Consider the following 26,997-nt stretch of genomic DNA (forward strand, 5'->3'; position numbering starts at 1 on the left):
CCAATCCAGTACAGCTGATCTCCTCGTGGGGTCAATGACAAACTGCTCTAAAAAGGCATCTCGTAGGCATTCAACAAACTTGAGATCCATTACCAACTTGATTTTCCTCAATCAATCTACATATTGAAATCTCCCTTGACAATCATAATATTGCCCTTTTGGCTCGCCTTTTCTATTTCCTGTTGTAATCTGTGGTCCAAATTCCAGCTACTGTTGGGAGGCCTGTATGTAACTGCCATCAGCATCCTTTTACCCTTGCAGTTTCTTAACTCAACCCATAAGGATTCATCATCATCTGATCCTATGTCACATCTTTCTACTGATTTGATGTCATTCTTTACCAGCAGAGCCACGTCACCTCTCTGTCTACCTTCCCATCCCTCCGATACAATGTGTACCCTTGAATATTCAGCTCCCAACTACAACTATCCTTCAGCTACAATTCAGTGATGGCCACAACATCATACTTGACAATCTGTATTAGTGCAACAAGATCATCCACCTTGTTTCTTATACTCCGTGCATTGAGATATAACACTGAGTACTGTATTTGCTATCCTTTTTGATTCTGCATTCCTAATACTCACCAAGCTGGCTGCAATTTTGTCTTATCTCCCTGACAGTTTGACTGAACACAATCTTTGCTTTTTTCGGTCAGTCCTATCCTGACTCCGGTTCCCATTCCTCCTGCCAAATTAGTTTAATCCCTCCCCAATAGCTCTAACAAACCTGCCCACAAGAATATTCGCCCCTCCCCCTTGGGTTCAGGTGCAACATGTCCCTTTTGTACAGCTCATACCTCCCCCAGAAGCGATTCCCAATGATCCAAAAACCTTAAGCCCTGCACCAGCATCTCAGCCATGTATTCATCTGCCAAATCAATCCTGTTTCTACCCTCACTGGCGTGTGGACAGGCAGCAATCCAGAAATTACTACCCAGGAGGTCCTGCTTCTTAGCTTTCCACCTAGCTCTCTAAATTCTTATTTCAGGACATCATTGTTTTTCCTTCCTATGTCATTGGTACCACTATGAACGAAGACATCTGGCTGCTCTCCCTCCCTATCCAAAATGTTGTGGGCGTGATCTGAGACATCCCTGACCCTGGCACCTGGGAGGCAACATACCATCTGGGTGTCCCATTCACATCCACAGAATCTCCTGTCTGGTCCCCTCACTATTGAGTCCCTTATCACTACCGCTCCCTTCTTTTCTCTCTTTCCCTTCTGCACCATGGACCTGTGCTCAGCGCCAGTAACCTGGTCACCGTGGCATCCCCCTGGGAAGTCATATCCCACAACAGTATCCAAAGCTGTATACTTATTATTGAGGGGATTGGCCACAGGGGTGCTCTGCACTAACTTCCTATTCACATTTCCATTTCTGCTGAGAGTCACCCAGCTACTCACCTCCTACAACTTCGGGTACTACTTCCCTGTAACTGATCGATTATCTCCTCACTCTCCCGGACAAGCCTAAGGTCATCCAGCTGCTGCTCCAGATCCCTAATACAGCATTCAAGGAGCTGCAGCCGGATGCTCTTCACGCAGATGTAGTTCACTGGGAGACTCTGGCTCTCCCAGGACTCTTGAAGAACGCAGAACAGCCATTTACTACGCTGGGTTCAGTAGTGAGGCTATCTGTATGTCCTCCCCATGGCGTATGTGCGTTTTCTCCAGGTGTCCAAAGACATACTGGATAGGTTAATTGATGATTGCAAATTATCCATGGTTAGGTTAGGGTGAATCAATGTTCTGGGGTTCCTGGGACAGCCAGCTGGGAGGGCCTACTCTGAGGGAGAAACCTGTACTGCCGAACCAACTAAACCGATCCCTTCTGCCTGCCCAGTCCTCCATTCCTGTGCTGTATAGCAGTTGGCATGATATTGTTACAGCTCAGGGCATCGGAGCTCATAGTTCACTTTCCATTTCCACTGTGCATCCTCCAAATGGAATGAATAGGCTGGAATGGCCTCTTCTGTATCTCTAAAGTTTTAAAAAATGAACAAAAATTCTCTAATGATTCCACCACCTCTGTCGGTGTATTCCAGATACCCACCTCCATCTGTGTTTTTTTGAAAAAACCTTGCCCCTTGTATCTCCTTTGAACGTGCTCCCCTCTCATCGTAAATGCATGCCTTCTAGCATTTCAACCTTGGGATAAAAATGCTGGCTGACTACACTCTGCCTCTCTTAATCGTATAAACCTTTGATAGAGTCAGAGTGGTGACCTTGAGGCCGCCACAAACACATGGTTCAGTCAGAGAAAGTAGAAGAAAAGAAAAGCTCTACGTGAAGATTTTTTTTCCCTTCCCTTCTTTACATCTGCTCAGCTCAGGACAGTAGGGATGCCAGGCGGGATAGTGGGATGCAGAATGGCAGGAAAACCTACAGCGTCCGTGACGGCTACAACTGTGAGAAACGTGTTCAGCTGCAGCCTCTAACAATCTGTGTTAGGGAGTTGGAGCCGGAATTGGATGAACTCCGGATCATTCAGGAGGCTGAGGGTTGGGGAATGATAGATGGGACATATAGAGAGGTAGTTACACCCAAAGAGCAGGACACAGGAGCCTGAGTGATAGGAGGCAGAAAGGGGTTTATGGAGCCAGTGCAGAGAACCCCTGTGGCCATCCCTCTCAAGGACAATTGACCTTACAGAGGAAAGTCACAGTAGTCGGGTTTCTGATGCTGAGTCTGCCCTCTGTGACTCAGGCAGGAAGGGGGCAGAAGAGGCACACTGTGGTGATAGGGGATTTGCTAGTTAGGGAACAGACAGGAAGTTCTGTGTGCAAGAATGAGATTCCCAGATGATATGTTGCATCCTGGGTGCTAGGACCGAGTCATCAGCATTCTTGAGTGGGAGAGTGAACAGCCAGAGTCCACGTAGGTACCAGTGACATGGGTAGGACAAGTGACGAGGTTCTGCATAGGGAGTTGGGTGCTAAGTTAAAGAACAGGACCTCCAGGGTTGTGATCTCAAGATTGCTACCCATGCCATTTGCTGGTGAGGCCAGAACTACAAAGATTATGCAATTTAATACATGGCTAAGGAGTTGGTGTAGGAGGGAGGGCATCAGATTTTTGGTTCATTGGTCTTCCCCTTCCAAAGAAGGTGAGACCTGTTCAAAAGGAACTGTTTGCACCTGAACTGGAAGGGGACTAATATCCTATCAGGAAGGTTTATTAATGCTGCACGGTGGGGTTTAAACTAGAGTTACAGGGAGTTGGGAACCAGAGTGCCAGAATAGTTAGTGGACAGGTTGTGCAAGCAGATGTTCATGAGACCTCAAAGTTAGGAATCAGAAAGTTGAGCATGGTGTTAATAGTGTCCTGAGCTGCTGATATTTCAATGCAAGAATTATCATAGGAGAGGTGGATGATAGTGCTGAAGATTAGGTAGGTGGTTTACAAACAGAGACAATGTGTAGTCAGGAGAGACTGTTGATAGGGCAAAATTGCAGTCAATGTAAAAAGCAGACGGAATCGTGAATACAGGACTGAAGGCATTGAATCTGTATATTGTAGTATACAGAATAAGGTAGCTGAACTTGCAGCACAGTTACAGATTGGCAGGTACGATGTTGTAGGCTTCATTGAATCATGGATAAAAGATTACGGCTGGGAGCTTAATGTCTAAGGATAATGTCAAAGATAAGCAGGAAGGCAGAGGGGGCTACGTTGCTCTGTTGGTTTAAAAAAAATGAAATCAAATTATTAGTAAGAGGTGACATAGGGTTGGAAAATGTTGAATCATTGAGATTAGAGTTAAGGAACTGCAAGGGTAAAAAAAACCCTGATGGGAGTTGTATACAGACCCTCAAGCAGTAGTAAGGATTTGGTCTACAAATTACAATGGGAGATAGAAAATGCATTTCAAAAGGGCAATGTTACAACGGTCATGGGGGATTTCAATATGCAGGTAGATTGAGGAACTGAGAATCTGAGGGTGATGCTGGATTCTGGCTGGCGGGGCGGGGGGGGTGGGTTTGTGAGTGGAATTTCGAGAATGTCTGTGAGATGGTTTTCTTTAGAGCAACCCGTGGTTAAGCGGATAAGGGAATTAGCTATTCTAGATTGGGTGTTGTGCAATGAACCAGAATTGATTAGAGAGCTTAAGGAGAAAGTGATCAGGTATGATTGAATTCACCTGAAATTTGAGAAGGACAAACTAAAGTCAGATGTATCAGTATTGCAGTGGAGTAAGGGGAGTTACAGAGGCATGATCAGAGCAATGAGTATAGGAGTTGGGATGGAATGTTAAAATTGTACAAGGCATTGGTAAGGCCGAATCTGGAGTATTGTGCACAGTTCTGGTCACCGAATTATAGGAAAGATGTCAACAAAATAGAGTACAGAGATTTACTAGAATGTTACCTGGGTTTCAGCACCTAAGTTACAGGGAGAGGTTGAACAAGTTAGGTCTTTATTCTTCGGAGCGTAGAAGGTTGAGGGGACACTTAATAGAGGTATTTAAAATTATAAGGAGAATAGATAGAGTTGACATGGATAGATAGAGTTTTTTCATTGAGAGTAGGGGAGATTCAAACAAGAGGACATGAGTTGAGAGTTAGGGGGCAAAAGTTTAGGGGTAACACAAGGGAAAATTTCTTTACTCAGAGTGGTAGCTGTGTGGAACGAGCTTCCAGTAGAAGTGGTAGAGGCAGGTAGAGCAGAGTGATCTAGGAATAATGGTGCATAGTTCCCTGAAAGTGGAATCTCATGTGGATAGGGTGCTGAAGAAAGCTTTTGGTATGCTGGCCTTTATAAATCAGAGCATTGAGTATAGGAGTTGGGGTGTAATGTTACAATTGTACAAGACATTGGTAAGGCCAAATCTGGAGTATTGTGTACACTTCTGATCACCGAATTATAGGAAAGATGTTACCTGGGTTTCAGCACCTAAGTTACAGGGAGAGGTTGAACAAGTTTGGTCTTTATTCTTTGGAGCGTAGAAGGTTGAGGGGACACTTAATAGAGGTATTTAAAATTATGAGGAGGATAGATTTGACATGGATAGGCTTTTTTCATTGAGACTAGGAGAGATTCAAACAAGAGGACATGAGTTGAGTTAGGGGGCAAAAGTTTAGGGGTAACACGAGGAGGAATTTCTTTACTCAAAGAAAAGAAAAGAAAAGAAAAACTGTGTGGAACAAGCTTCCAGTAGAAGTGGTAGAGGCAGGTTCGGTATTGTCATTTAAAGTAAAATTGGATAGGTGCATGGACAGGAAAGGAATGGAGGGTTATGGGCTGAGTGCGGGCCAGTGGGATTAGGTGAGAGTAAGTGTTTGGCACAGACTAGAAGGGCCAAGACAGCCTGTTTCCGTGCTGTAATTGTTATATGAGGGAGGAGTTGACCAAAATTGATTGGAAAAGAACATTGGCAGGGATGATGGCAGTGCAGCAATGGCTGGAGTTTCTGGAAACAATTCAGAAGGCACAGGATATGTACATCCCAAAGAGAAAGAAGTATTCTAAAGGAAAGATAACACAACCGTGGCTAACAAGAGAAGTCAAAGCCAAAGAGAGGGCATATAATAGAGCAAAAATTAGTGTGAAGTTAGAGGATTGGGAAGTTTTCAAATACCATCAGAAGGCAATTTTTAAAAAAAGTCATTATGAAAGTAAGCTACCAAATAATATTAAAGAGGATGCCAAGTTTCTTCAGCTACATAAAGTGTAAGAGAGGCAAGAATGGATACTGGACCACTTGAAATCGATGTTGGAGAGGCAGTAATAGGGAGAAGGAAATGGCGAATGAACTGACTAAGTATTTTGCATTAGTCTTCACTATGGAAGACACTAGCAGTGTGTGGAAGTTCCAGGTGTCAGGGGTCATGAAGTGTGTGAAGTTACTGTAACTAGAGAGAAGGTTCTTGGGAAACTGAAAGGTCTGAAGGTAGACAAGTCACCTGGACCAGATGGTGTACACCCTAGGGTTCTGAAAGAGGTGGCTGAAGAGTTTGTGGAGGCATTAGTAATGGTCTTTAAGGAATCACTAGGTTCTGGAATAGTCATTGCAAATGTCACTTCAATATTCAAGAAGGGAGAGGCAGAAGAAAGGAAACTCTAGGCAAGTTAATCTGACCTCAGTGGTTGGGAAAACATTGGAGTTCGATTATTAAGGATGAAGTCTCAGGGTACTTGGAGGCATATGATAAAATACACTGTAGTCAGCATGGTTTCCTCAAGGGAAAATCCTGCCTTACAAATCTGTTGGAATTCTTTTAAGAAACAAGCTGGATAGACAGGAGAATCAGCAGATGTTGTGTACTTGGATTTTCAGAAAGCCTTTGACAAAATACCACGCTTGAGGCTGGTATTAGAGTAAAATTTCAAGCATGGATAAAGCAGTGGCTGATTGGCAGGGGGTAAAGAATGGGAATAAAGGGAGCCTTTTCTGTTGGCTGTCAGTGACTAGTAGTGTTCCACAGGAGTCATGTCAATGATTTGGATGATGGAATTGATGGCTTTGTTGCAAAGTTTGCAGACGATATGAAGATAGGTGGAGGAATAGTTTTGAGGAAGTAGAGAGGCTACAGAAGGACTTAGACAGAAGGAGACTGGGGAAAGAAATGGCAGATGGAATACAGGATCAGGAAGTGTGTGGTCATGCACTTTGATACAAAAAATGAAAGGGTTGACTATTTTCTAAACAGAGAGAAAATACAAAATACTGAGATGCAAAAGGACCAGAACTGGACACAGTACTCCACTATAACCAGAGTTTTATAGAGCCTCGCGACTCTTAAACTCTATCCCTTGACTTATGAAAGCTAACACCCCATAAGCTTTCTTAACTACCCTATCTATCTGTGAGGTAACTTTCAGGGATCTGTGGAGATGTACTCCCAGATCCCTCTGCTCTTCCACACTACCAAATATCCTGCCATTTACTTTGTACCCTGCCTTGGAGTTTGTTCTTCCAAAGTGTACCACCTCACACTTCTCTGGGTTGAACTCCATCTGCCACTTCTCAGCCCACTTCTGCATCCTATCAATGTCTCTCTTCAATCTTCGCCAATCCTCAACACTATCCACGACACCACCAACCTTTGTGTTGTTTGCAAACTTGCCAACCCACCCTTCTACCCCCACATCCAGGTCGTTAATAAAAATCACAAAAAGTAGAGGTCCCAGAACCGATGTTTGTGGGACATCACTAGTCACAACCCTCCAATCCAAATGTACTCCCTCCACCATGACCCTCTGCCTTCTGCAGGCAAGCCAATTCTGAATCCACGTGGCCAAACTTCCCTGGATCCCATGCCTTCTGACTTTCTGAATAAGCCTATCGTGTGGTACCTTGTCAAATGCCTCTAAAATCCATGTAGATCACATCCACTACACTACCCTCATTTATGTGCCTGGTCACCTCCTCAAAGAACTCTATCAGGCTTGTTAGACATGATCTACTCTTCATAAAGCCTTGCTGACTGTCCCTGATTCTCTAAATGCCCATAGATTCTATCTCTGAGAATCTTTTCCAACAGCTTTCCCACCGCAGACGTAAGGCTCACTGGTCTATAATTACCTGGACTATCCATACTACCTTTTATGAACAAGGGGACAACATTTGCCTCCCTCCAATCTTCCGGCACCATTCCTATGGACAATGAGGACATAAAGATCCTAGCCAGGGGCTCAGCAATCTCTTCTGTCGCCTCGTGGAGCAGCCTGGGGAATATTCCGTCAGGCCCAGGGATTAATGTATACAGTAATGTAGTGGTCGCCAACCTGTCGATGGCGATCGACTAGTCAATCTTTGAGTCTTTCCCAGTAGATCCCGAAAAAAAAAAAAGAAAAATAAATACACAAATACTGTTGATTGTTTCCGGGCTGCAGGGTTTTAGTTCCGTTCTTTCTGCCCAGTGCGCATGCGTGTAGCTCCCCTGCACTACAGTGTACTTCAGTGGTCCCCAACCGCCGGGCCATGAGGAAACGATAATGAGTCAGCTGCACCTTTCCTCATTCTCTGTCATGGCCACTGTTGAACTTGAACGCACGCGAGATCATCAGTTGCTTAATCGCAGTGACACCCTTGCGCCAGGGATCACTGGCCGCCCTGCACGGCCAGCGGGAAGTGTCGTTGCTACTGGCCTGGAGCACCGCCTCTAAACCTACACCGAATGTCAGTGAGGAACCCGGTGCTAAATTATTCAGACGACCTAATTCAGGCTCAGCGTTTTGTAAGTATGAGAGCAGCTACCTCACTGCGATCTACTGAAACAAACTTTTGTTGGCTGATAGATCCTACGGGGGGGGGCACACGTCCTGTGGCACTCCTCACTCAGTCGATCGCTCTCTTTCGACTGCGGCCCTGGCACGGGGACCTCCGGCCCTTACATTGTCCTCTCACCGCACCCATGACCAGCTGCACCTGGCATCTGGTGGCAGGTGACCAGTAGGCTGGAGTTTGGGCCCTGAGGCTGTCTAATGAGGCAATGAAGCCCTCAAAACTGCTTTGGTATCTTGAGTCCAAGCACCCCTCACTGAAAGACAAACCCGTTGAGTTTCTTCAGTGGAAAAAACGCGAGCAAGCGGGACAGAAGCTAAGTGCCGAGAGCTGTGAAAACTAAATGGCGGAATAGACTGGACATAAGAAACCTGCTTCGAGTATCGCTGTATTCCCATTGTGTTTAACACACCCCCCCCACCCCGTCGGCAAGAATATTGACAATATTATACCGGTCCGCAGTGCAAAAAGGGCGGGTAATCCTGGTGTTTATACATTATTTCTACTTATGGGTTGCGGGGTTTTACTTCTGGTCTTTTCTGCCCCGGTGCGCATGCACGTGACTAATTGATCTGGGGTCAATCTTGCGAGGTAGGGGATCTTGGGCTTAAAAAGGTTGGTGACCACTACAGTAATGGATACAGACCAGTCCATCGTGGGTGAAGCCCTCCCCTCCATGGAACACATCTATAAGGAATGATGTTGTAGGAAGGCAGCACCCATCATCAGGGACCCCCACCATCTAAGTTGCCATCAGTCAGAAGGTATAGGAGCTTCAGGAGCCACACCACCAGGTTCAGGGAGTTATTACCCTTCAACCATCAGGCTCTTGAACCGGTGGGGATAACTTCACTCAACCCGTCACTGACCTGTTCCCGCAACCAATCAGCCCATGTTCTTAATATTTATAGATTATTTTGTTTCTTTCTCTCTCATGTTTGTATTTACACAAGTGCCTTTGTCATGTGCAGTGTTTTATTGATGTGGTTCTTTGTATTTGCCATTAATGTCTGCAAAAATGACAGTAAATCTATTTGAACATTGTGGTCACTACAGACAACCTCTCGTACATCGAACACATTTTTGAGATGTCCAGGCGGCCCGACCTGCTGACCATGGTGATTGACTACAGGACCAAGGTTTTGAACATCTCCGAGGACGAGGAGGTGGACTCCAAGTTTACCCGCATCCCCAGTGCCATCAAGTACAAAGGTGAGAAAGTCGTGGGGGGGGGGGGGAACTCCTATAGGCCACCCAAACCCAGGCAGGTCCTTTATCTCTGCAAGCCACCCTGTCCAATCCTGGAATGTCCTACCCGCATGACTGGGCCTAAAGGCGAAACCCAGGGGTAAGGGCAGAAAATGGCATCATACATGAAGCAAGGGTTTCAAGGCGGAGGGATGAGAGGTCAACAGGGTTTGGGACTATGGTGTAAGGCATGGATTTCCGATTCCAGAGGATTGTGGGATTTTTGGAGTAAGGGGTGATGGGAATCAGGGTTTGGGGTAGGAAGGGAGATGGTGGGCTAGGTGTGAGAGATGTCCAGTGCCTTCAAGAGGAAAAAGGGTCCCAGGAATCCATGAGTCAGGGGTGAAAAGACAGGTTAATAATCCCTTCCTTCTTGTTTCCCTCAGACATCCTTCGGCAGCCATCTGAGGACGAGATCATCAAACTGAAACTGCCCCCCAAGAAGGCCTGAGCTGCAGCCAGCAAAGGCCCTGGAGCAAGCAAATGGGGGAGAGAGCGAAAGCAAGAGAGAATGTGCGCGTGGGGAGGGGGGGGGGGGAGAAAGAGAACCTGCATTCAGAGATAGTGTTTGTAACAAGAAAAAAACTAACCCACCAGTAACATTAACCTGTAACTTTGCAAAAAAAAACCTCCCTACCCCACCCACCACCATACATCGTGATCTGTTGTGTTGTGTTACCGGGATCTTCCTGTGCACCTGAAGCCTGCTGCATCGGTGGAGGCAAAGAAGGGGCTACAACAGCCTTAGCCCCCACCCACTCAACCCTATCCATCTAGCCTTCAACTCTATGCAAATTCTGAGAGATGTTGGGTGGGATGCAACACCATCCCCTCCCTCTCTACCCCACCCCACCACCCAGTCAGGCCGACTGGAGTCAGGGTGTGATGCCCACGCCAAGCGGGGATTGAGGCTTTGGTCTGGTCAGGCTTTGATTCTTTTGGCGGTGTCCCTCAGGACAGGATGGGGGTGGGGGGGGGGGGGCAGAAACAGTTGGGAAGGCAAGCAGAGGCCATCCAGTTGTGGGGAGGGTGGGGAAGAATAAAAGTGGCCACCAATTGGCAGGAGGAGTGAGAAAACAGCAAAGCCTCTGAGTTGGGAAAAAAGGGGAGGGGCACAGGGCCAGGAGTGGGAGCCCAACAGGGACGGGGCTGGCCTACAGCCAATGGGCCTCAATCTCTGAAAAGTCTTAACCACTAGGCCTCAGCCTGCACAACTTCCCATTGGGTGGGGTGGAAAAGTGCCCCAGCTCCAGCCCTGACCCCCAGGCCAAGGCTGTGGAGGGGCTGGCAGGGTCCCGGCACCACATTCCTGCTAACCTGCCGATTAACAGCCAGTCTGTGTGCGAACCGCTGAAGCATTACTGGAGTGTGTCATTAAATGCGTTGTGCACCCAAAAGATGGTTTTGTCTTCTGAGTGGGGATTAGGAGTGGGGGTACGTAAAGACAAAATGTTGCCAGAAGGGTGAGGGGTCATGGTTGATGTGGGGTGCGTTGGTGGGAGGTATCAGGCAGCTTGGTTCAACTGTATCGGCGCAAATCTCTCCATCCCATCCCAAGCAACCAACACAAAAGCACGAACCAACCCTCAACCCACTGAACCCACAGCAACTCTGCTTAACAAGATAACAGCCCATGATATTACAGGAAAGATGCTAGAATGGATAGATGATTGGTTGACTGGCAGGAGACAATGAGTGGGAATAAAGGGAATCTTTTCTAGTTGTTTGCTGGTGACCAGTGGTGTTCCACAGGGTCAGTTTTGGGACTGCTACTTTTCACATTATGCGCCTGCGGCCTGGGTGCTGGAATTGATGGCTTTCTGGCCAAGTTAACAACATTACAAAGATAGGTGGAGGGGCAGATAGTATTGAGGAAGCAGGCAGTCTGCAGAAGGACTTAAGACAGATTGGGGGCACGTGCAAATAAGTGGCAGATGGAATACAGGGTCAGGAAGAATATGTTCATGCATTTTTGCAGAAGGAATAAAGGTTACAATTGGGAAAAAAATTCAAAAATCAGAGGTGCAAAGGGACTTGAGAGTCCTTGTGCAGGATTCCCTGAAAGTTAATTTGAAGGTTGAGTCTATGGTGAGGAAGGTAAATACATTTCAAGAGGACGAGAATATAAAAGCAAGGATGTAATGTTGAGACTTTATAATGAATCCTCACTTGGGGCACTCAGAGCAGTTTGGGCCCCCTATCTAAGAAAGGATGTGCTGGGATTGGAGACAGACCAGAGGAGGCTGACAAAAATGATTCCAGGAATGAAAGAGTTAATGTATGAGGAGTTTTTGATGGCTTTGGCCCTGTACTCACCAGAGGGCAGAAGAATAAAGGATGACTTATCGAATACTGAAAAGCCGAGAAAGAGGATATTTCTGAAAGTGGGGAGTCTAGGACGAGAGAGCAGAGCCTCAGTATAGAGGTACATCCCTTTAGAACAGATAAGGAAGCAGTTCTTCAGCCAGAGGGTGGTGAATCTGTGGAATTCATTACTTCAGACAGCTGCAGAGCCAAATCATTGAGAATATTTAAAGCCAAGCTTGACCAGTTTGTGATTAGTCAAGCTGTCAAAGGTTACAGTGAAGAGGGAAATGGAATGAATGGAGGAGCTGACTCAATAGGCCAAGTGGCCTAATTCTGCTCCCATGCCTGATGGAAGAAACAGACAAAGACACTCACCCTGTCTTGCCACCCCCACCACCGCGCTCCCCGGAATGAGAAAGAGACTGAGAAGCAGCAATAACACTTTATTTTATATCGACATTGAAGGAGAAGCCCGTGGCATGGGGGTTGGGAGAAAGCGGGTATGTGGTACTTTACAAGCTGGAAGAGGGGCTAAAAAATGGATTAAAAAGCTGGGAAAATAAGCCCTGTAAGTGGAGTGGAGGAGATGGGAGGATCCACTGGAAAATCTGGCCTATATCTCAGAACCCAATGACCCAGATTGCAGGTGGGGCAGAAGAGTCATCAGGCACTGGGATCTGGATTCCGCCTGAAAAAAAAATCATGGAACAGACAGTAAACCTTGGAGAATTACTGAGCGAGGGTCCAGATGATCGAACATGCAGTTGGAGCTCAGCCAGCAAGAGAGCAAGTTAACTGGAAAGCCAGAAACCAGAACAAGAAGGTAGTCGGGGGGTAAGAAAACTTGGAACAGGGTGACAATGTGAAAGGGAGTGGCGTTCAGAGAATGTGCAGCTTGCAATTCAGAAAACCTGGAACCAGCATAATGGGCTAAATATCGAATCCAAGACTTGTATATAGATACCTGGAAAAGTAGTAACTGGATGGGGGTGGGAGATTGGAAATCTAGGAGCAGTATTTCAAGGGAGCGATTGGAAATTGGGTTGCCAGGAAATAAAAGCAGGATCCAGCCAGTACACTGCAAAGGGATACAAGAAAAGCCCGAGCTGGATCAGAGTCCACAGGGGATGCAAACATCAATTTCTAAAACACTAATTTTACAGAGGCAGAGAGCGACATGAGAATTCCCAACATGTCATGGGCAGACACTCACTGCACGCACCAGCATGCTGGAGCAACCATCCAAATTTGGGGAGCTCAGCGGAACTGCAGTGAGCTGATACGCAGACCAATCACATCCTTGCCAATCTCAGTCACCTAGAAAATAAAACAGCGAGGGTTAATGAAAAGGCAACAAAGGAGATCAAGAGATCTCACTGACCAGTGTCTCTCAGTCCCTCTCTCTCAGGGGGATATCTGTACACTGACCGGTTTATCTCAGACCCTCTTCCAGGGGGGATATCTGTACACTGACCGGTGTATCTCAGACCCTCTTCCAGGGGGGATATCTGTACACTGACTGGTGTATTTCAGACTCTCTTCCAGGGGGGATATCTGTACACTGACTGGTGTGTCGTGGCTCTCTGAAGTTTCCATTTGCTTTAGGTCCAATAGCTGTTACGTACCGTGGTCACTCTGCAGATCTGACCCTTGAACTCTGGACTGTAGCAGGCTCCACTCAGCGGGCACTTTTCCACGGGCTTCCCCCTGACAATGGAAGTAATTGCAGGTTAATTCTGAAACTTGATGCTCTGTACATATGTGAATCTCAGAAGACGCACTCTCACACACAGACACCTGGCCAATGATCTGCCCCCGAAACAATGCCATGGCAGAGCACACAAGGGATAGTGAAATGAGAGAGGCTCAGGGAAAACAATTAGGTGCTGCCTCTCCCATTCACCTCCACCCAGGGTCCCAACCAGTACTTCAAAGTGAGGCAACACTTCACCTGCAAAGTTGCATATGATACTCTCGATCAGCTTCCTCTACACTGGTGAGACCCGACATTAATCAGGAGACTGCTTTGTCAAGCACCTCTGCTCCATCCACCAAAGCTGGATTTCCCAGGGGGCAAACTTTGTAATCCCTGCCCCCATTTCAGTCCTCTGCTACCGTCAGTGTGGAGCAGCAACACTTTATATGCTGTCTGAGACATGAGCACCAATTTCGTCTCTCCCCCCCCACCCTTCCCTCGCATGTTCCCACTCTGGCCTCTTACCTCTTCTCCTCATCTTTATCGCCTCCCCCGGTGCCCCACCTCCTTCCCCTCTCTTCCATGATCCCCTTTCCTATCCTATCAGCTTCCTTCTCCAGCCTTCACCTTTCCCACATAACTGGCTTCACTATAACCTTCTAGCTATCATCCTCCTCCTCCTCCCTCTGCTTTTCATTCTAGGGTCCGCCCCACTCCGTTCCAGTCTTGATGAAAGGCCTCGGCCCAAAATGTTGGCTTCATTAACTCTGCTAGACCTTCTGAGTGCTTCCAGCACTTTGTGTGTGCTGACAGGAAGTGAGGAGCCAAACCTCACCCTGCTCTGGATCCACACTGCCCCCCTCCCCACCCAACTACCTGTAGATGGGCTTGTATGTTGCAGCACAAATGTCAAAGGGATTGTGCATGTCATAGTTGAGCTGATGAGCATCGGTTGGTGTCTTCTCACAAGCAGCCAGGATCTTGCGTGTCTGTGGAGACAGAGACCATGTTTAGTGTAGCAACTTTGTGCTACGTGCTCAGTGGCTAGGGAGGTTGGCTTGGTTCCCCAGGATCTCCCCCACCAAGGTACAAAACTCCAGCACAGCTGAGCTCTGCAGCACTCCTTCCACATGTCACCACCACACTGGCCACAAGACAAAGAAACATTATGCCATTCTGCCCATTGGGTCTGCTCTGCCATTCCATCATGGCTGATTTATTATCCTTCTCAACCCCATTCTCCTGCCTTCTCCCGTAATATCTGATGCCCTGACTAATCAAGAACCTATCAACCTCTGTTTTAAATATACCCAATGACTTGGCCTCCACAGCATCCGTGGCACTGAATTCCACAGATTCACCACCCTTTGACGAAAGAAATTCCTCCTCATCTCTGTTCCAAAGGAACAACCCTCAATTCTGAGGCTGTGCCCTCTGGTCCTAGACTTGCCCATTATAGGAAACATCATTTGCAAGGAAGGATGTAGATCAAAGGTGGCGGGGAAGTCACCTCGGAAAGAGGAGTCACCCAATTGAGATAGAGAGTTTGTGAGGGAGTTCTTTCTCATTGATCTTTGGAACTCTCTGCCCTAGTGAGCTGTGGAGCCAAACTGCAACATGAACAAGATCGCCTGGATGGAACGGATGTCTGATTCCACTCTCCACTCTGCCAGTGGGAGGGGGACCCCCTGGTGTACCAGAGCACGAGTATTGTGAGCAGTTTTGGAGACCCTTATCTGAAAAAAAATTCAGTTGCACTGGAGAGGGGAGAGGGCCCTGATGATCTTGGGTATGAAAGGTTCAATGTACAGTATTGTGAAAAAATCTTCGGCACACATGGAAAAGAAGTATGGAGAGTGAAGATGCTTTCAAAAATAAAGTTTTTAAATATCAAAATAATATAAAGAGCAGTAAACAGTAAAAAAAAACTAAATCAAATCAATATTTGGCATAATCATCCTTTGCCTTTAAAGCCACATCAATACTCTTGGGAACACTGTTGTTTAGTTTTAGAAGAAAATTGGCTGATAAGTTGTTCCAAGCATCTTGGTGAACTTGCCATAGTCCTTTTGCAGGCTTTGGCTGTCTCTCCTGGTAATCCCATACAACCTCAATGATACTGAGATCAGGTCTCTGTGGAAGCCACACCATCTGCTGCAGCACCTTGTTCTTCCTTTTGCTGAAGATAGTTCTTTATGACCTTGGTCATGTGTTTGAGGTAGAATGCCCTGCCCTGCTGTAGAATGAAGTTGGGACCGATCAGATGCCTCCCTGATGGATGAGAATCTGCTTGTACATTTCAGCATCGAGGATTCCATTAATTCTGACCAGATCACATTTGCAGAAATGCAGCCCCCAACCTCTGTGTTTCACTGTTGCCTGCAGACACTCATCCACGTAGCATTCTCCAGCTCTTCTGCAGAAAAACTGCTTCCAGTCTGAACCAAAAAATGCACATTTTGAGCCAGAGCACTTGCTGCCATTGTTCAATACCCCAGTCCTGTGTTTCTGTGTGTAGGTGAGTCTCTGGGCATTGTTTTCACTTCAGAGGCATAGCTTTTTGGCAGCAACTCTTCCATAAAGACCGTTTCTGACAAGACTTCGGACTGTAGAGTGGTGTACTTGGTTTCCAGTGGTTTCTGTGAATTCAGAGCTGACTGCAGTGTGGAACCTCCCAATTTAGAAGGGATGTCAGTGTGCTGCATCTCTCATCTGCTGCACTCAGTTTCCGTGGGCAACTGGTCCTCAATGTTGCCTGTTTATTTGTGCTTCTTCAGAAGAGTTTGGACAGCACATTTTAAAACTCTTGTCTGCTGCAAAATTTCTGCTTGGGAGAAATCTTGCTGATGCAGGATGGCCACCTTGTGTCTTGTTGCTATGCTCTCTCCTGCCATGGTGTAAGAATTGAGGATTTGAAAGATAAACGGCCACATATTCCACACCCTCACCTTCCAGTTTAGTTGTCCTACGCCCAATTTGATTCCTTTGTTAGTGAATCCGTTCAGTTCATTCAACTCATAACTTTGATCACTAGCATCCTATTTGTTATGTTTAATCATGCCTATAAAGTCATTGTTTTTATTTGAAAAGTGGCTATTACTTAATATGTTACTCTTTAATGAAATACAAAAATTTCTCTGGCATTTTTTTGGAAAATGAATGTTTGGAAATCTAAAACTTGTTCCTTTCCACTGACAAACTAATGCAGAAGACAAAAAATTAAGCATCTAAAACAAATGTATATAAAAACTCCAGGATGCCGAAGACTTTTGCACCTTATGAGCAGTTTTGCTGCCTCTGGCCCATACCTGCTGGAGATTACAAGCCTCAGAATAGAGGGACATCCATTTAGAACAGAGATGAGGAGGAATTTCTTTAGCCAGAAGATGGTGAATCTGTGGAAATAACTGCCAGAAACAGCTGCAGAGGCCAAGTCATTCAGTATATTTAAAATGGAGATTGATAGATTCTTAGAGAGTCAAAGGTTACAGGGAGAAGGCAGAGAATAGAATTGAGAAGGATAATAAATCAGCCATGATGGAATAGCGGAGCAGATTGTGGCCTGTTTCTACTTCTCAGGGACTTGGCGGCAGAATTGGACAGGAGGAGGCTGAACAGAGAGTGGCGGGTGAGATGGTGATGGAATTAGGAAAGGCAGAATATAAACATAGAAAACCTACAGAATAATACAGGCCCTTCAGCCCACAAGGAGAGAGACACAGACAACCTACAGCACAATACAGGCCCTTCTGCCCACAATGCTGTGCCGAACACGTCCTTACTTTAGAAATTACCGTCACCCGACAGCCCATTCCACACACTCACCACTCTCTGCGTAAAAAAACTTACCCGACATCTCCTCTGTATCTACTTCCAAGCATCTTAAAACTGTGTCCTCTCATGTTAGTCATTTCAGCCCTGGGAAAAAGCCTCTGACTATCCACGTGATCAATGCCTCTCATCATCTTATACACCTCTATCAGGTCATCTCATCCTACGTCGCTCCAAGGAGAAAAGGCTGAGTTCACTCAACTTATTCTCATAAGGCATGCTCCCCAATCCAGGCAACATCCTTGTAAAGCTCTTCTGCACCCTTTCTATGGTTTCCATATCCTTCCCTCAGTGAGGCGACCAGAACTGAGCACAGTACTCCAAGTGGGGTCTATATAGCTGCAACGTTACCTCTCGGCTCTTAAACTCAATCCCACGATTGATGAAGGCCAATGCACCGTATGCTTTCTTAAACACAGAGTCAACCTGCGTAGCAGCTTAGAGTGTCCTGTGAACTCGGACCCCAAGATCCCTCTGATCCTCCACACTGCCAAGAGTTTTACCATTAATACTATATTCTGCCATCATATTTGACCTACCAAAATGAACCACCTCACACTTATCTAGGTTGACCTCCATCTGCCACGTTTTGCATCCTATCAATGTCCTGCTGTAACATTCTGACAGCCCTCCACACTATCCACAACACCCCCAACCTTTGTGTCATCAGCAAATTTACTAACCCATCCCTCCACTTCCTCATCCAGGTCAATTATAAAAATCACGAAACAGGGGTCCCAGAACAGATCCCTGAGGCACACCACTGCTCACCGACCTCCATGCAGAATATAACCCATCTACAAATACTCTTTGCCTTTTGTGGGCAAGCCAGTTCTGGATCCACAAAGCAATGTCCCCTTGGATCCCATGCCTCCTTACTTTCTCAATAAGTCTTGCATGGGGTACATTATCAAATGCCTTGCTGAAATCCATATACATCTACTGCTCAGAAAGAGGGGTGAGGGAATCCCACTACCAAGCACATCTTTCCCTCCCTCACCTTTCTGCTTTCCACAGGGATCTATGGACTCCCTTGTCCATTCATCCCCCCATCCCTTTCCACCAATCTCCCTCCTGGCACTTACCATTGCAAGCGGAACAAGTGCTACACCTATCCCTACACTTCCTCCCTCACCACCATTCAGGGCCCCAGACAGTCCTTCCAGATGAGGTAACACTTCACCTGTGAGTCGGCTGGTGTGGTATACTGCGTCCGGTGCTCCCAGTGTGGCCTTTTATATATTGGTGAGACTGGAAGACCATTTCGCTGAACACCTATGCCCTGTCCGCCAGAGAAAGCAGGATCTCCCAGTGGCCACACATTTTAATTCCACGTCCCATTCCCATTCTGATATGTCTATCCATGGCCTCCTCTACTGTCAAGATGAAGACACACTCAGGTTGGAGGAATAACACCTTATATACCGGCTGGGTAGCCTCCAACCTGATGGCATGAACACTGACTTCTCTAACTTCCGTTAATGCCCCTCCTCCCCTTCTTACCCCATCCCTGATATATTTAGCTTTTATTCCCCCCCCCTCTCCTTTTTTTCTCTTTCTGCCCATCAATCTGCCTATTCTCCATCTCCCTATGGTGCTCCCCTCCCCCTTTCTTTCTCCCTAGACCTCCCGTCCTATGTTCCTTTCCTTTCTCTTGCTCTGTATCCCTTTTGCCGATCACCTTTCCGGCTCTCAGCTTCACCCCACCCTCTCTGGTCTTCTCCTATCATTTTGTATTTTCCCCTCCCCCTCCTACTTTCAAATCTTACTATCTTTCCTTTCAGTTAGTCCTGACAAAGGCCCGAAACGTCGACAGCACTTCTCCCTATAGATGCTGCTTGATCTACTGTGTTCCACCAGCATTTTGTGTGTGTTGCCTGTTATCATTCTAGTAAATCTTCTGTACTCTCTCTATTTTGTTGACATATTTCCTATAATTCGGTGACCAGAACTGTACACAATACTCCAAATTTGGCCTTGTACAATTTTAACATTACATCTCAACTCCTGTACTCAATGCTCTGATTTATAAAGGCCAGCATACCAAAAACATTCTTCACCACCCTATCCACATGAGATTCCACCTTTAGGGAACTATGCACCATTATTCCTAGATCACTCTGTTCTACTGCATTCTTCAATGCCCCACCATTTACCATGTATGTCCTATTCTGATTATTCCTACCAAAATGTAGCACCTCACACTTATCAGCATTAAACTCCATCTGCCATCTTTCAGCCCACTCTTCGAACTGGCCTTAATCTCTCTGCAAGCTTTGAAAAACTACTTCATTATCCACAACACCACCTATCTTAGTATCATCTGCATACTTACTAATCCAATTTACCACCTCAACATCCAGATCATTAATGTCTATGACAAGCAACATTGGACCCAGTACAGATCCCTGAGGCACACCACTAGTCACCGGCCTCCAACCTGACAGTTATCCACCACTACTCTCTGGCATCACCCATCCAGCCACTGTTGAATCCATTTTACTACTTCAATATTAATACGTAATGAATGAACCTTCCTAACTAACCTTCCGTGTAAAACCTTGTCAAAGGTCTTACTAAAGTCAATATAGACAACATCCACTGCTTTACCTCATCAACTTTCCTCGTAACCTCTTCAAAAAATTCAATAAGATTTGTCAAACCTGACCTTCCACGCACAAATCCATGTTGCTGTTCCTAATCAGACCCTGTCTATCCAGATAATTATATATACAATCTCTAAGAATACTTTTCATTAATTTACCCACCACTGATGTCAAACTTACAGGCTTACAATTGCTAGGTTTACCCTTAGAACCCTTTTTAAACAATGGAACCACATGAGCAATACGCCAATCCTTTGGCACCATCCCCGTTTCTAATGATATTTGAAATATTTCTGTCAGAGCCCCTGCTATTTCTACACCAACTTCCCTCAAGGTCCTAGGGAACATCCTGTCAGGACCTGGAGATTCATCCACTTTTATATTCCTTAAAAGTGCCAGTACTTTCTCCTCTTTAATTGTCATAGTTTCCATAACTTCCCTACTTGTTTCCCTTACCTTACACAATTCAATATCCTTCTCCTTGGTGAATACCGAAGAAAAGAAATTGTTCAAAATCTCCCCCATCTCTTTTGGCTCCACACATAGCTGTCCACTCTGATTCTCTAAGGAACCAATTTTATCCCTCACTATCCTTTTGCTATTAATATAACTGAAGAAACCCTTTGGATTTATTTTCACCTTACTTGCCAAAGCAACCTCATACCTCCTTTTAGCTTTTCTAATTTCTTTCTTAAGAGTCTTTTAACATTCTTTATATTCCTTGAGCACCTCATTTACTCCACGCTGCCTCTATTTATTGTAGACCTCTCTCTTTTTCCGAACCAAGTTTCCAATATCCCTTGAAAACCATGGTTCTCTCAAACCTTTAACCTTTCCTTTTAACCTAACAGGAACATAAAGATTCTGTACCCTCAAAATTTCACCTTTAAATGACCTCCATTTCTCTATTACATCCTTCCCATAAAACAAATTGTCCCAATCCACTCCTTCTAAATCCTTTCGCATCTCCTCAAAGTTGATTTTGTCCAATCAAAAATCTCAACCCTGGGTCCAGTGCTATCTTTCTCCATAATTATATTGAAACTAATGGCATTGTGATCACTGGACCCGAAGTGCTCCCCAACACATACCTCCGTCACCAAACCTATCTCACTTGGAGATCCAACAATGCCCCTTCTAGAAACATAGAAAATAGGTGCAGGAGTAGGCCTTTCAGCCCTTCGAGCCTGCACCGCCATGCAATATGATCATGGCTGATCATCCAACTCAGAACCCTGTACCTGCTTTCTCTCCATACCCCCTGATCCCTTTAGCCACAAGGGCCATATCTAACTTCCTCTTAAGTATAGCCAATGAATTGGCCTCAACTGTTTCCTGTGGCAGAGAATTCCACAGATTCACCACTCTCTGTGTGAAGAAGTTTCTCCTCATCTCAGTCCTAAAAGCCTTCCTTAAACTGTGACCCCTCGTTCTCTAGTTGGTACCTCTATGTATTGCTGCAAAAAACTATCCGCACACATTTTACAAACTCCAAACCATCCAGCCCTTTTACAGTATGGGCTTCCAAGTCTATGTGTGGAAAATTAAAATCTCCCACAATCACAACCCTGTGCTTACTACAAATATCTGCTATCTCCTCCAATTCTCGCTCCCCATTAGGTGGTCTATAATACACCCCTATAAGTGTTACTAACCCTTTTCCATTCCTCAATTCCACCCAAATAGTCTCCCTAGACGAGCCCTCTAATCTATCCTGCCATAGAACCAGTGTAATGTTTTCTCTGACAAGCAATGCAACACCTCCCCCTCTTGTCCCTCCGATTCTATCACACCTGAAGCAACAAAATCCAGAAATATTTAGTTGCCAATCACACCCCTCTGCAACCATGTTTCACTAATAGCTCAACATCATATTTCCAGGTATCAATCCATGCTCTAAGCTCATCCACCTTACAATGCCCCTAGCATTAAAATAAATTCATTTAAGAAATTCTCCACGTCTTCCTCTGTTTATCTCTAACAGAGAACAACTTTACTATCTTCTTTTTCTTCCTTCTCCCATACATCTGTTCCTATACTCTGGTTCCCCCCCCCCCCCCCCCGTATCAAGTTTAAATCCACTGGAGCCTCTCTAGCAAACCTACCTGCAAGAATATTTGTCCCCCTTCAGTTCAGATGTAAACCGTCCGCCGGAACAGGTCCCACTTTCCCTGGAAAACTGCCCAATTATCTATAAATATGAAGCCCTCCCTCCTGCACCATGTCTTTAGCCACGTATTGATCTGCGCTATCTTACTATTTCTAAATCCGCCTGCACGTGGCTCTGGTAGCAATCCTGAGATTGCTAGCCTGGAGGTCCTGTCCTTTAACTTGGTGCCTAACTCCCTAAACTCATCTTTCAGGACCTCCTCAGTCTTCCTACCCACATCATTGGTCCCTATATGGACCATGACATCCGGCTGCTCACCTTCCCTCTTGAGAATACTGAGAACTCGATCTGAGAAATCGCAGACCCTGGCACCAGGGAGGCAACAGACCGTCCGGGACTCTCAATCTCTTCCACAGAACCTCCTATCTGTCCCCCTAACTTTCGAATCCCCTATCACTATTGCTCTTCTCTTTTCCCTCCTTCCCTTCTGAGCTGAGCATCCAGTCACGATGCCAGAGATGCAACCACTGCAACATGTCCCTGGTAGGTCATCCCCACCAATTGTATCCAAAACGGTATACTTATTGTTCATGGGAACGGCCACAGGGGTGCTCTGTTCTTCTTGTCTAATCCCCTTCCCTTTCCTGACAGTCACCCAGCTACCTGTCTCCTGACTCTTAGGGGTGACTATCTCCCTGTAACTCCTGTTTATTTCTGCCTCTGCCTCCTGAATGATCCAAAGTTCATCCAGCTCCAGCTCCAGATCCCTAACTCGGTTTGTCAGGAGCTGCAGCTGGATGCACCTTTTGCAGGTGTAGCCATCAGGGATAAATGTGCTCGTCCTGATTTCCCACATACTGCAAACGGAGCACTCAACTGCCCTAACTGGTGCCTCCATTATCTACTGCTAAGGTAATTAAATTAATTAAAGGAACTTACCTGCCTTACCTCACTTGGAGTGAAGCTTGTCCCCAGTCTCCGCTTGCTTTTTAAATTCTCCCACTGCCTCACTTTCACGCGCTTGCGCAATCTTACCCCGTTCAAACCTCGCCTCTGCCTGTCGAGCCAAAGCCGTCCTACTCTGACTGCTATCACATCTACTGCTCTACCTTCATCAATGTGTTTAGTCACATCCTCAAAAAATTTAATCAGGCTCGTAAGGCACAACCTGCCTTTGACAAAGTCATTTTGACTGTTCTTAATAATATTATGCCTCTCCATATGTTCATAAATCCTGCCTCTCAGGATCTTCTCCATCAACATCAACCACTGAAGTAAGACTCACTGGTCTATAATTTCCTGGGTTATTTCTACTCCCTTTCTTGAATAACAGAAAAACATCCGCAATCCTCCAGAACCTCTCCCGCCTCATTGATGATGCAAGGATCATCGCCAGAGGCTCAGAAATCTCCTCCCTCACCTCCCACACTAGCCTGGGGTACATCTCGTTTGGTCCCAGTGACTTATGCAACTTGATGCTTTCCAAGGATAGAGTGGCACATGATCCAGGGAGGGGCAGGTGGTAGTGTAGGAGGGGTGAACTCCCTACAACCAGTGCTGGTGGGATGGTTATCTGCAGCATCATCTCCAGGCTCTTCTCTTCTGAGCCTTGGAGAATGAAGAAGAGCACCGTGTCTCCCCTCCAAACCCCACATCACCCTCAGAAATACAAGAGATACTGGAAATCCTGAGCATCCACAAAATGCCACAGGACCAGATGACATAGGAGCAGAATTAGACTATTCAGCCCATTGTGCCATTCCATCACGGCTGATTTATTATCCATCTCAAACCTGTTCTCCTACCTGTAACCTTTGACCTCCCCATAACCTTGATTAACCCATTGATCAAGAACCTATCAACCTTTGCTTTAAACATACCCAATGACCAGGCCTTCAAAGCTACCTGTGGCAATGAATTCCAGATTCACCACCCTCTGGCTATTTCTCATCTCTGTTCTGAATGGATGTCCCTCTATTCTGAGGCCGCGACCGCTGGTCCTAGAGGATACTTCTTCTCCTCACCATAGGAAACATCCTCACCATATCCACTATCTCTTGCCCTTTCAATATTCAGTAAGTTTCAATGAGACCCCGTTCATTCTTCTAAATTCCAGCGACTACAGGCCCAGAGACATCAGACACTCCTCATGTGTTAATCTTTTCATTCCTGGGATCATTCTTGCAAACCTCCTCAAGACCCTCCCCAATGTCAGCACTTTTTCTTCGACAAGTGGTCCAAACTTGCACACAGTACTCCAAGTGCGGTCTGAGCAGTGTCTTATGAAACCTCAGCTCTTTGCTCATCCTTGCTCTTATATTCTAGTCATCTCCAAATGAATGCTAACATTGCACTTACCTTCCACAGCACTGGCTCAACCTGCTAGTTCACCTCCTGCGGAAGGACTCCCAAGTCTCTTTACCCCTCTGATTTTTGAACTTCCTCCCCTTTTAGAAAGTAGCCTACATCTTTACTCCGTCTACCAAAGCGCATGAGCACACACTTCCTGACCCTGTACTCCACTTGCCATTTCCTTGCCCGCTCTCCCAATCTGTCCAAGTCCTTCTGCAGACACCCTGCCCCTCCACCCATCTTTGTATCATCTGCGAACTTGGCCACAAAGCCATGTGTACCAAATGGCGGGTCAGTAACTTTGCCAAGAAGTGTCTCTAAACAAAGTGACCAGTTCAATGATTGACTGGAGAGGTGTAGGATTTAACAGGAGGTGGTAGGCTAGCTAAGTGGCAAGCATAACTATTTACAGGATGACTGATCAGAGATGGGGGGCTCGATTCCTGCAACTGACTGCCTATCTGCAGCTTCAGTATTCTCCCTGTGACCCACACTCCAAACAGATAAGGTTTAGGGTTACTAAGTGGTGGGCACACTAAGCTGGTACCACAAGCATAGCAACACTGGTGCACTGCCTAGTACATGTTCAGGCTGGCTGTTTGGTCGTTGATCTCATCATCGGGCAGGACATAGCGTAACATCAGGTTCGGAAATGTCTCACTTCATGGTATAACTACACAATGAACGTCAAAACATCACAATGAACGTCTGGGTGAAAGGAGTCTGGAGGCAGAGGGACCAGTGAGAGGGTCCATAGGGACTAGGTGGGGGGGGGTCCGGAGGGAGAGGGACCGGGTGAGGGGGGGTTCGGAGGGAGAGGGACCAGGTGAGGGGATCTCCGGAGGGAGAGGGACCAGTGTAAGGGTCCAGAGGGACTAGGTGAGGGGGGTCTGGAGGGAGAGGGACTGGGTGAGGGGGGGTCCGGAGGGAGAGGGACCGGGTGAGGGGGGGGTCCGGAGGGAGAGGGACCGGGTGAGGGGGGGTCCGGAGGGAGAGGAACCGGGTGAGGGGGGGTCCTGAGGGAGTGGGACCGGGTGAGGGGGGGTCCTGAGGGAGTGGGACCCGGTGAGGTGGGGTCCTGAGGGAGTGGGACCGGGTGAGGGGGGGTCCTGAGGGAGTGGGACCGGGTGAGGGGGGGTCCTGAGGGAGTGGGACCGGGTGAGGGGGGTCCAGAGGGAGAGGGACCGGGTGAAAGCATATGGAACCAGGTAGATAGGCCGAAGGACCTGTATGACTCTATGTCATTTGAAATGTCAGATTCCACTGCCCTTACTGCTCCCTCAACCAGCCCCTGAAACATTACCTGTTGGCCCACTTCAGGTTTGGGTCCGAGCTCCAGGAGCCTACCGGCAAACGCTGCTGCAGTCTTGAAGTTCTTCAGCTTGAAGAAGAGGTTGACGGCAGTGCGAAGCACCAGGATCATGTGCACAGGCTGCAGGTTGCAATGTGTGAAGTAGGCAGCCATCTTGGGGGAGGAGAGAGTGAAAAATGGTCAGCTCGGGGCTGGAGGAGACCGCGCCAGGATAGGGTGAGGAGGGAGGTAAACGACAGGTTGGGAAGGGTGGGGGAGGAGAAGGGCAGGGTGGGACGGATTGGAGGGGTGGGCGAGGGACCGATCAGTGGGGTGGGAACAACTGATCCTGGGCCCACCTCACATATCCGTTTCTGCTGCTCCAGCGTGTCCTTGGACAATCGCTTGCGCTCGGTCTCCATGCTGAGCCCCACAATGTACTCCCGGCAAATGGTGATCAGCTGCTGTGCCTGCCAGTACACAGGGAGGCAAGGGGTTCAGCTCCAGGACAGGTACTCGGGTATCCCTTGTATTGCAATGATCCCACTCACGGACCAACCGCCGTTCTGCACAGAGCCCCCACCCTTCGTCAAACCCCCAAACTGCCAGTTTTTAATTTTCCTTCCATCTCACAATCCTCCTTCCCCATCTCTCTCCCCTTCAAACCCACCTCCCTCACCTCATTTCCCCATTCTTTCTTCACTTCCTCATGTAATCTCACCCTCCCTCAATTCCATAAGACAGAGGAGCACAATGATGACATTCGGCCCACTGAGACTGTTCTTCCCCTCGAACTAAATGCCGCTTCCATGCCTTCTCCATGTAACCTTTCAGGCCCTTAACCAATATAGAACCTCTCAGTCTGTGCCTTCAATACACCCCATGGCCAGGTCTGAGGCAATTAATTCTGAAGCTTCACCACCCTCTGGCTGAAGATATCTTCCCTTGCAATACCCCTCAACCTGTTCCTCTCCCCCTCGATCGCTCCTTGCTCCTGGGAACTCCCCTTCCTTCCCTTCTTGCCCTTCACCTATTAACTTTTCTTTCCAATGTTTTTAATGTACCTGTCTCAACCACTTTCTCTGGCAAAACACTCTGTGCACAGACCACCAATGGGGGAAGGTTGCCCTTCCCCTCACTGCTAATTCTCTCTCCTCTCATCCTGAATCCATGTCCGCACATTCTTGGTTCCCAAAGCCTGCAGAGAAGACTTGACGCATTGATGATTGACTCAAAGCCTCCTGAGAAACTGCATCACTGTGCCACAGTGGACATGACGTCTCTACAGGACGTATCTGACCTTTAAAATTATCATGGAAAAGGACA

At 46.8% G+C, this 26,997-nt stretch overlaps 2 protein-coding genes across 7 annotated transcripts in view; one reads left to right on the top strand and one right to left on the bottom strand.

Annotated features, from left to right (window-relative positions):
* Positions 1 to 10,341, top strand: part of LOC132395797 (astrocytic phosphoprotein PEA-15) — a 37,339-nt gene extending 26,998 nt beyond the window's left edge. For all 3 annotated transcript variants that reach the window (XM_059972848.1, XM_059972846.1, XM_059972847.1), the window contains 2 exons: positions 9,287 to 9,442; positions 9,865 to 10,341. In XM_059972848.1, coding sequence (XP_059828831.1) covers positions 9,287 to 9,442; positions 9,865 to 9,929 — 221 coding nt within the window. In that variant the 3' untranslated portion in view covers positions 9,930 to 10,341. The remainder of the gene's footprint in view (positions 1 to 9,286; positions 9,443 to 9,864) is intronic.
* A 1,872-nt stretch (positions 10,342 to 12,213) lies between these two features.
* Positions 12,214 to 26,997, bottom strand: part of copa (COPI coat complex subunit alpha) — a 92,901-nt gene continuing 78,117 nt past the window's right edge. For all 4 annotated transcript variants that reach the window (XM_059972839.1, XM_059972840.1, XM_059972838.1 and 1 more), the window contains 5 exons: positions 26,031 to 26,141; positions 25,684 to 25,845; positions 14,358 to 14,470; positions 13,411 to 13,492; positions 12,214 to 13,102 (listed from right to left, as the gene is read on the bottom strand). In XM_059972839.1, coding sequence (XP_059828822.1) covers positions 13,043 to 13,102; positions 13,411 to 13,492; positions 14,358 to 14,470; positions 25,684 to 25,845; positions 26,031 to 26,141 — 528 coding nt within the window. In that variant the 3' untranslated portion in view covers positions 12,214 to 13,042. The remainder of the gene's footprint in view (positions 13,103 to 13,410; positions 13,493 to 14,357; positions 14,471 to 25,683; positions 25,846 to 26,030; positions 26,142 to 26,997) is intronic.

This window comes from Hypanus sabinus, chromosome 6 (genome assembly GCF_030144855.1).
Source record: "Hypanus sabinus isolate sHypSab1 chromosome 6, sHypSab1.hap1, whole genome shotgun sequence".
In the NCBI taxonomy this organism is placed as follows: Eukaryota; Metazoa; Chordata; class Chondrichthyes; order Myliobatiformes; family Dasyatidae; genus Hypanus; species Hypanus sabinus.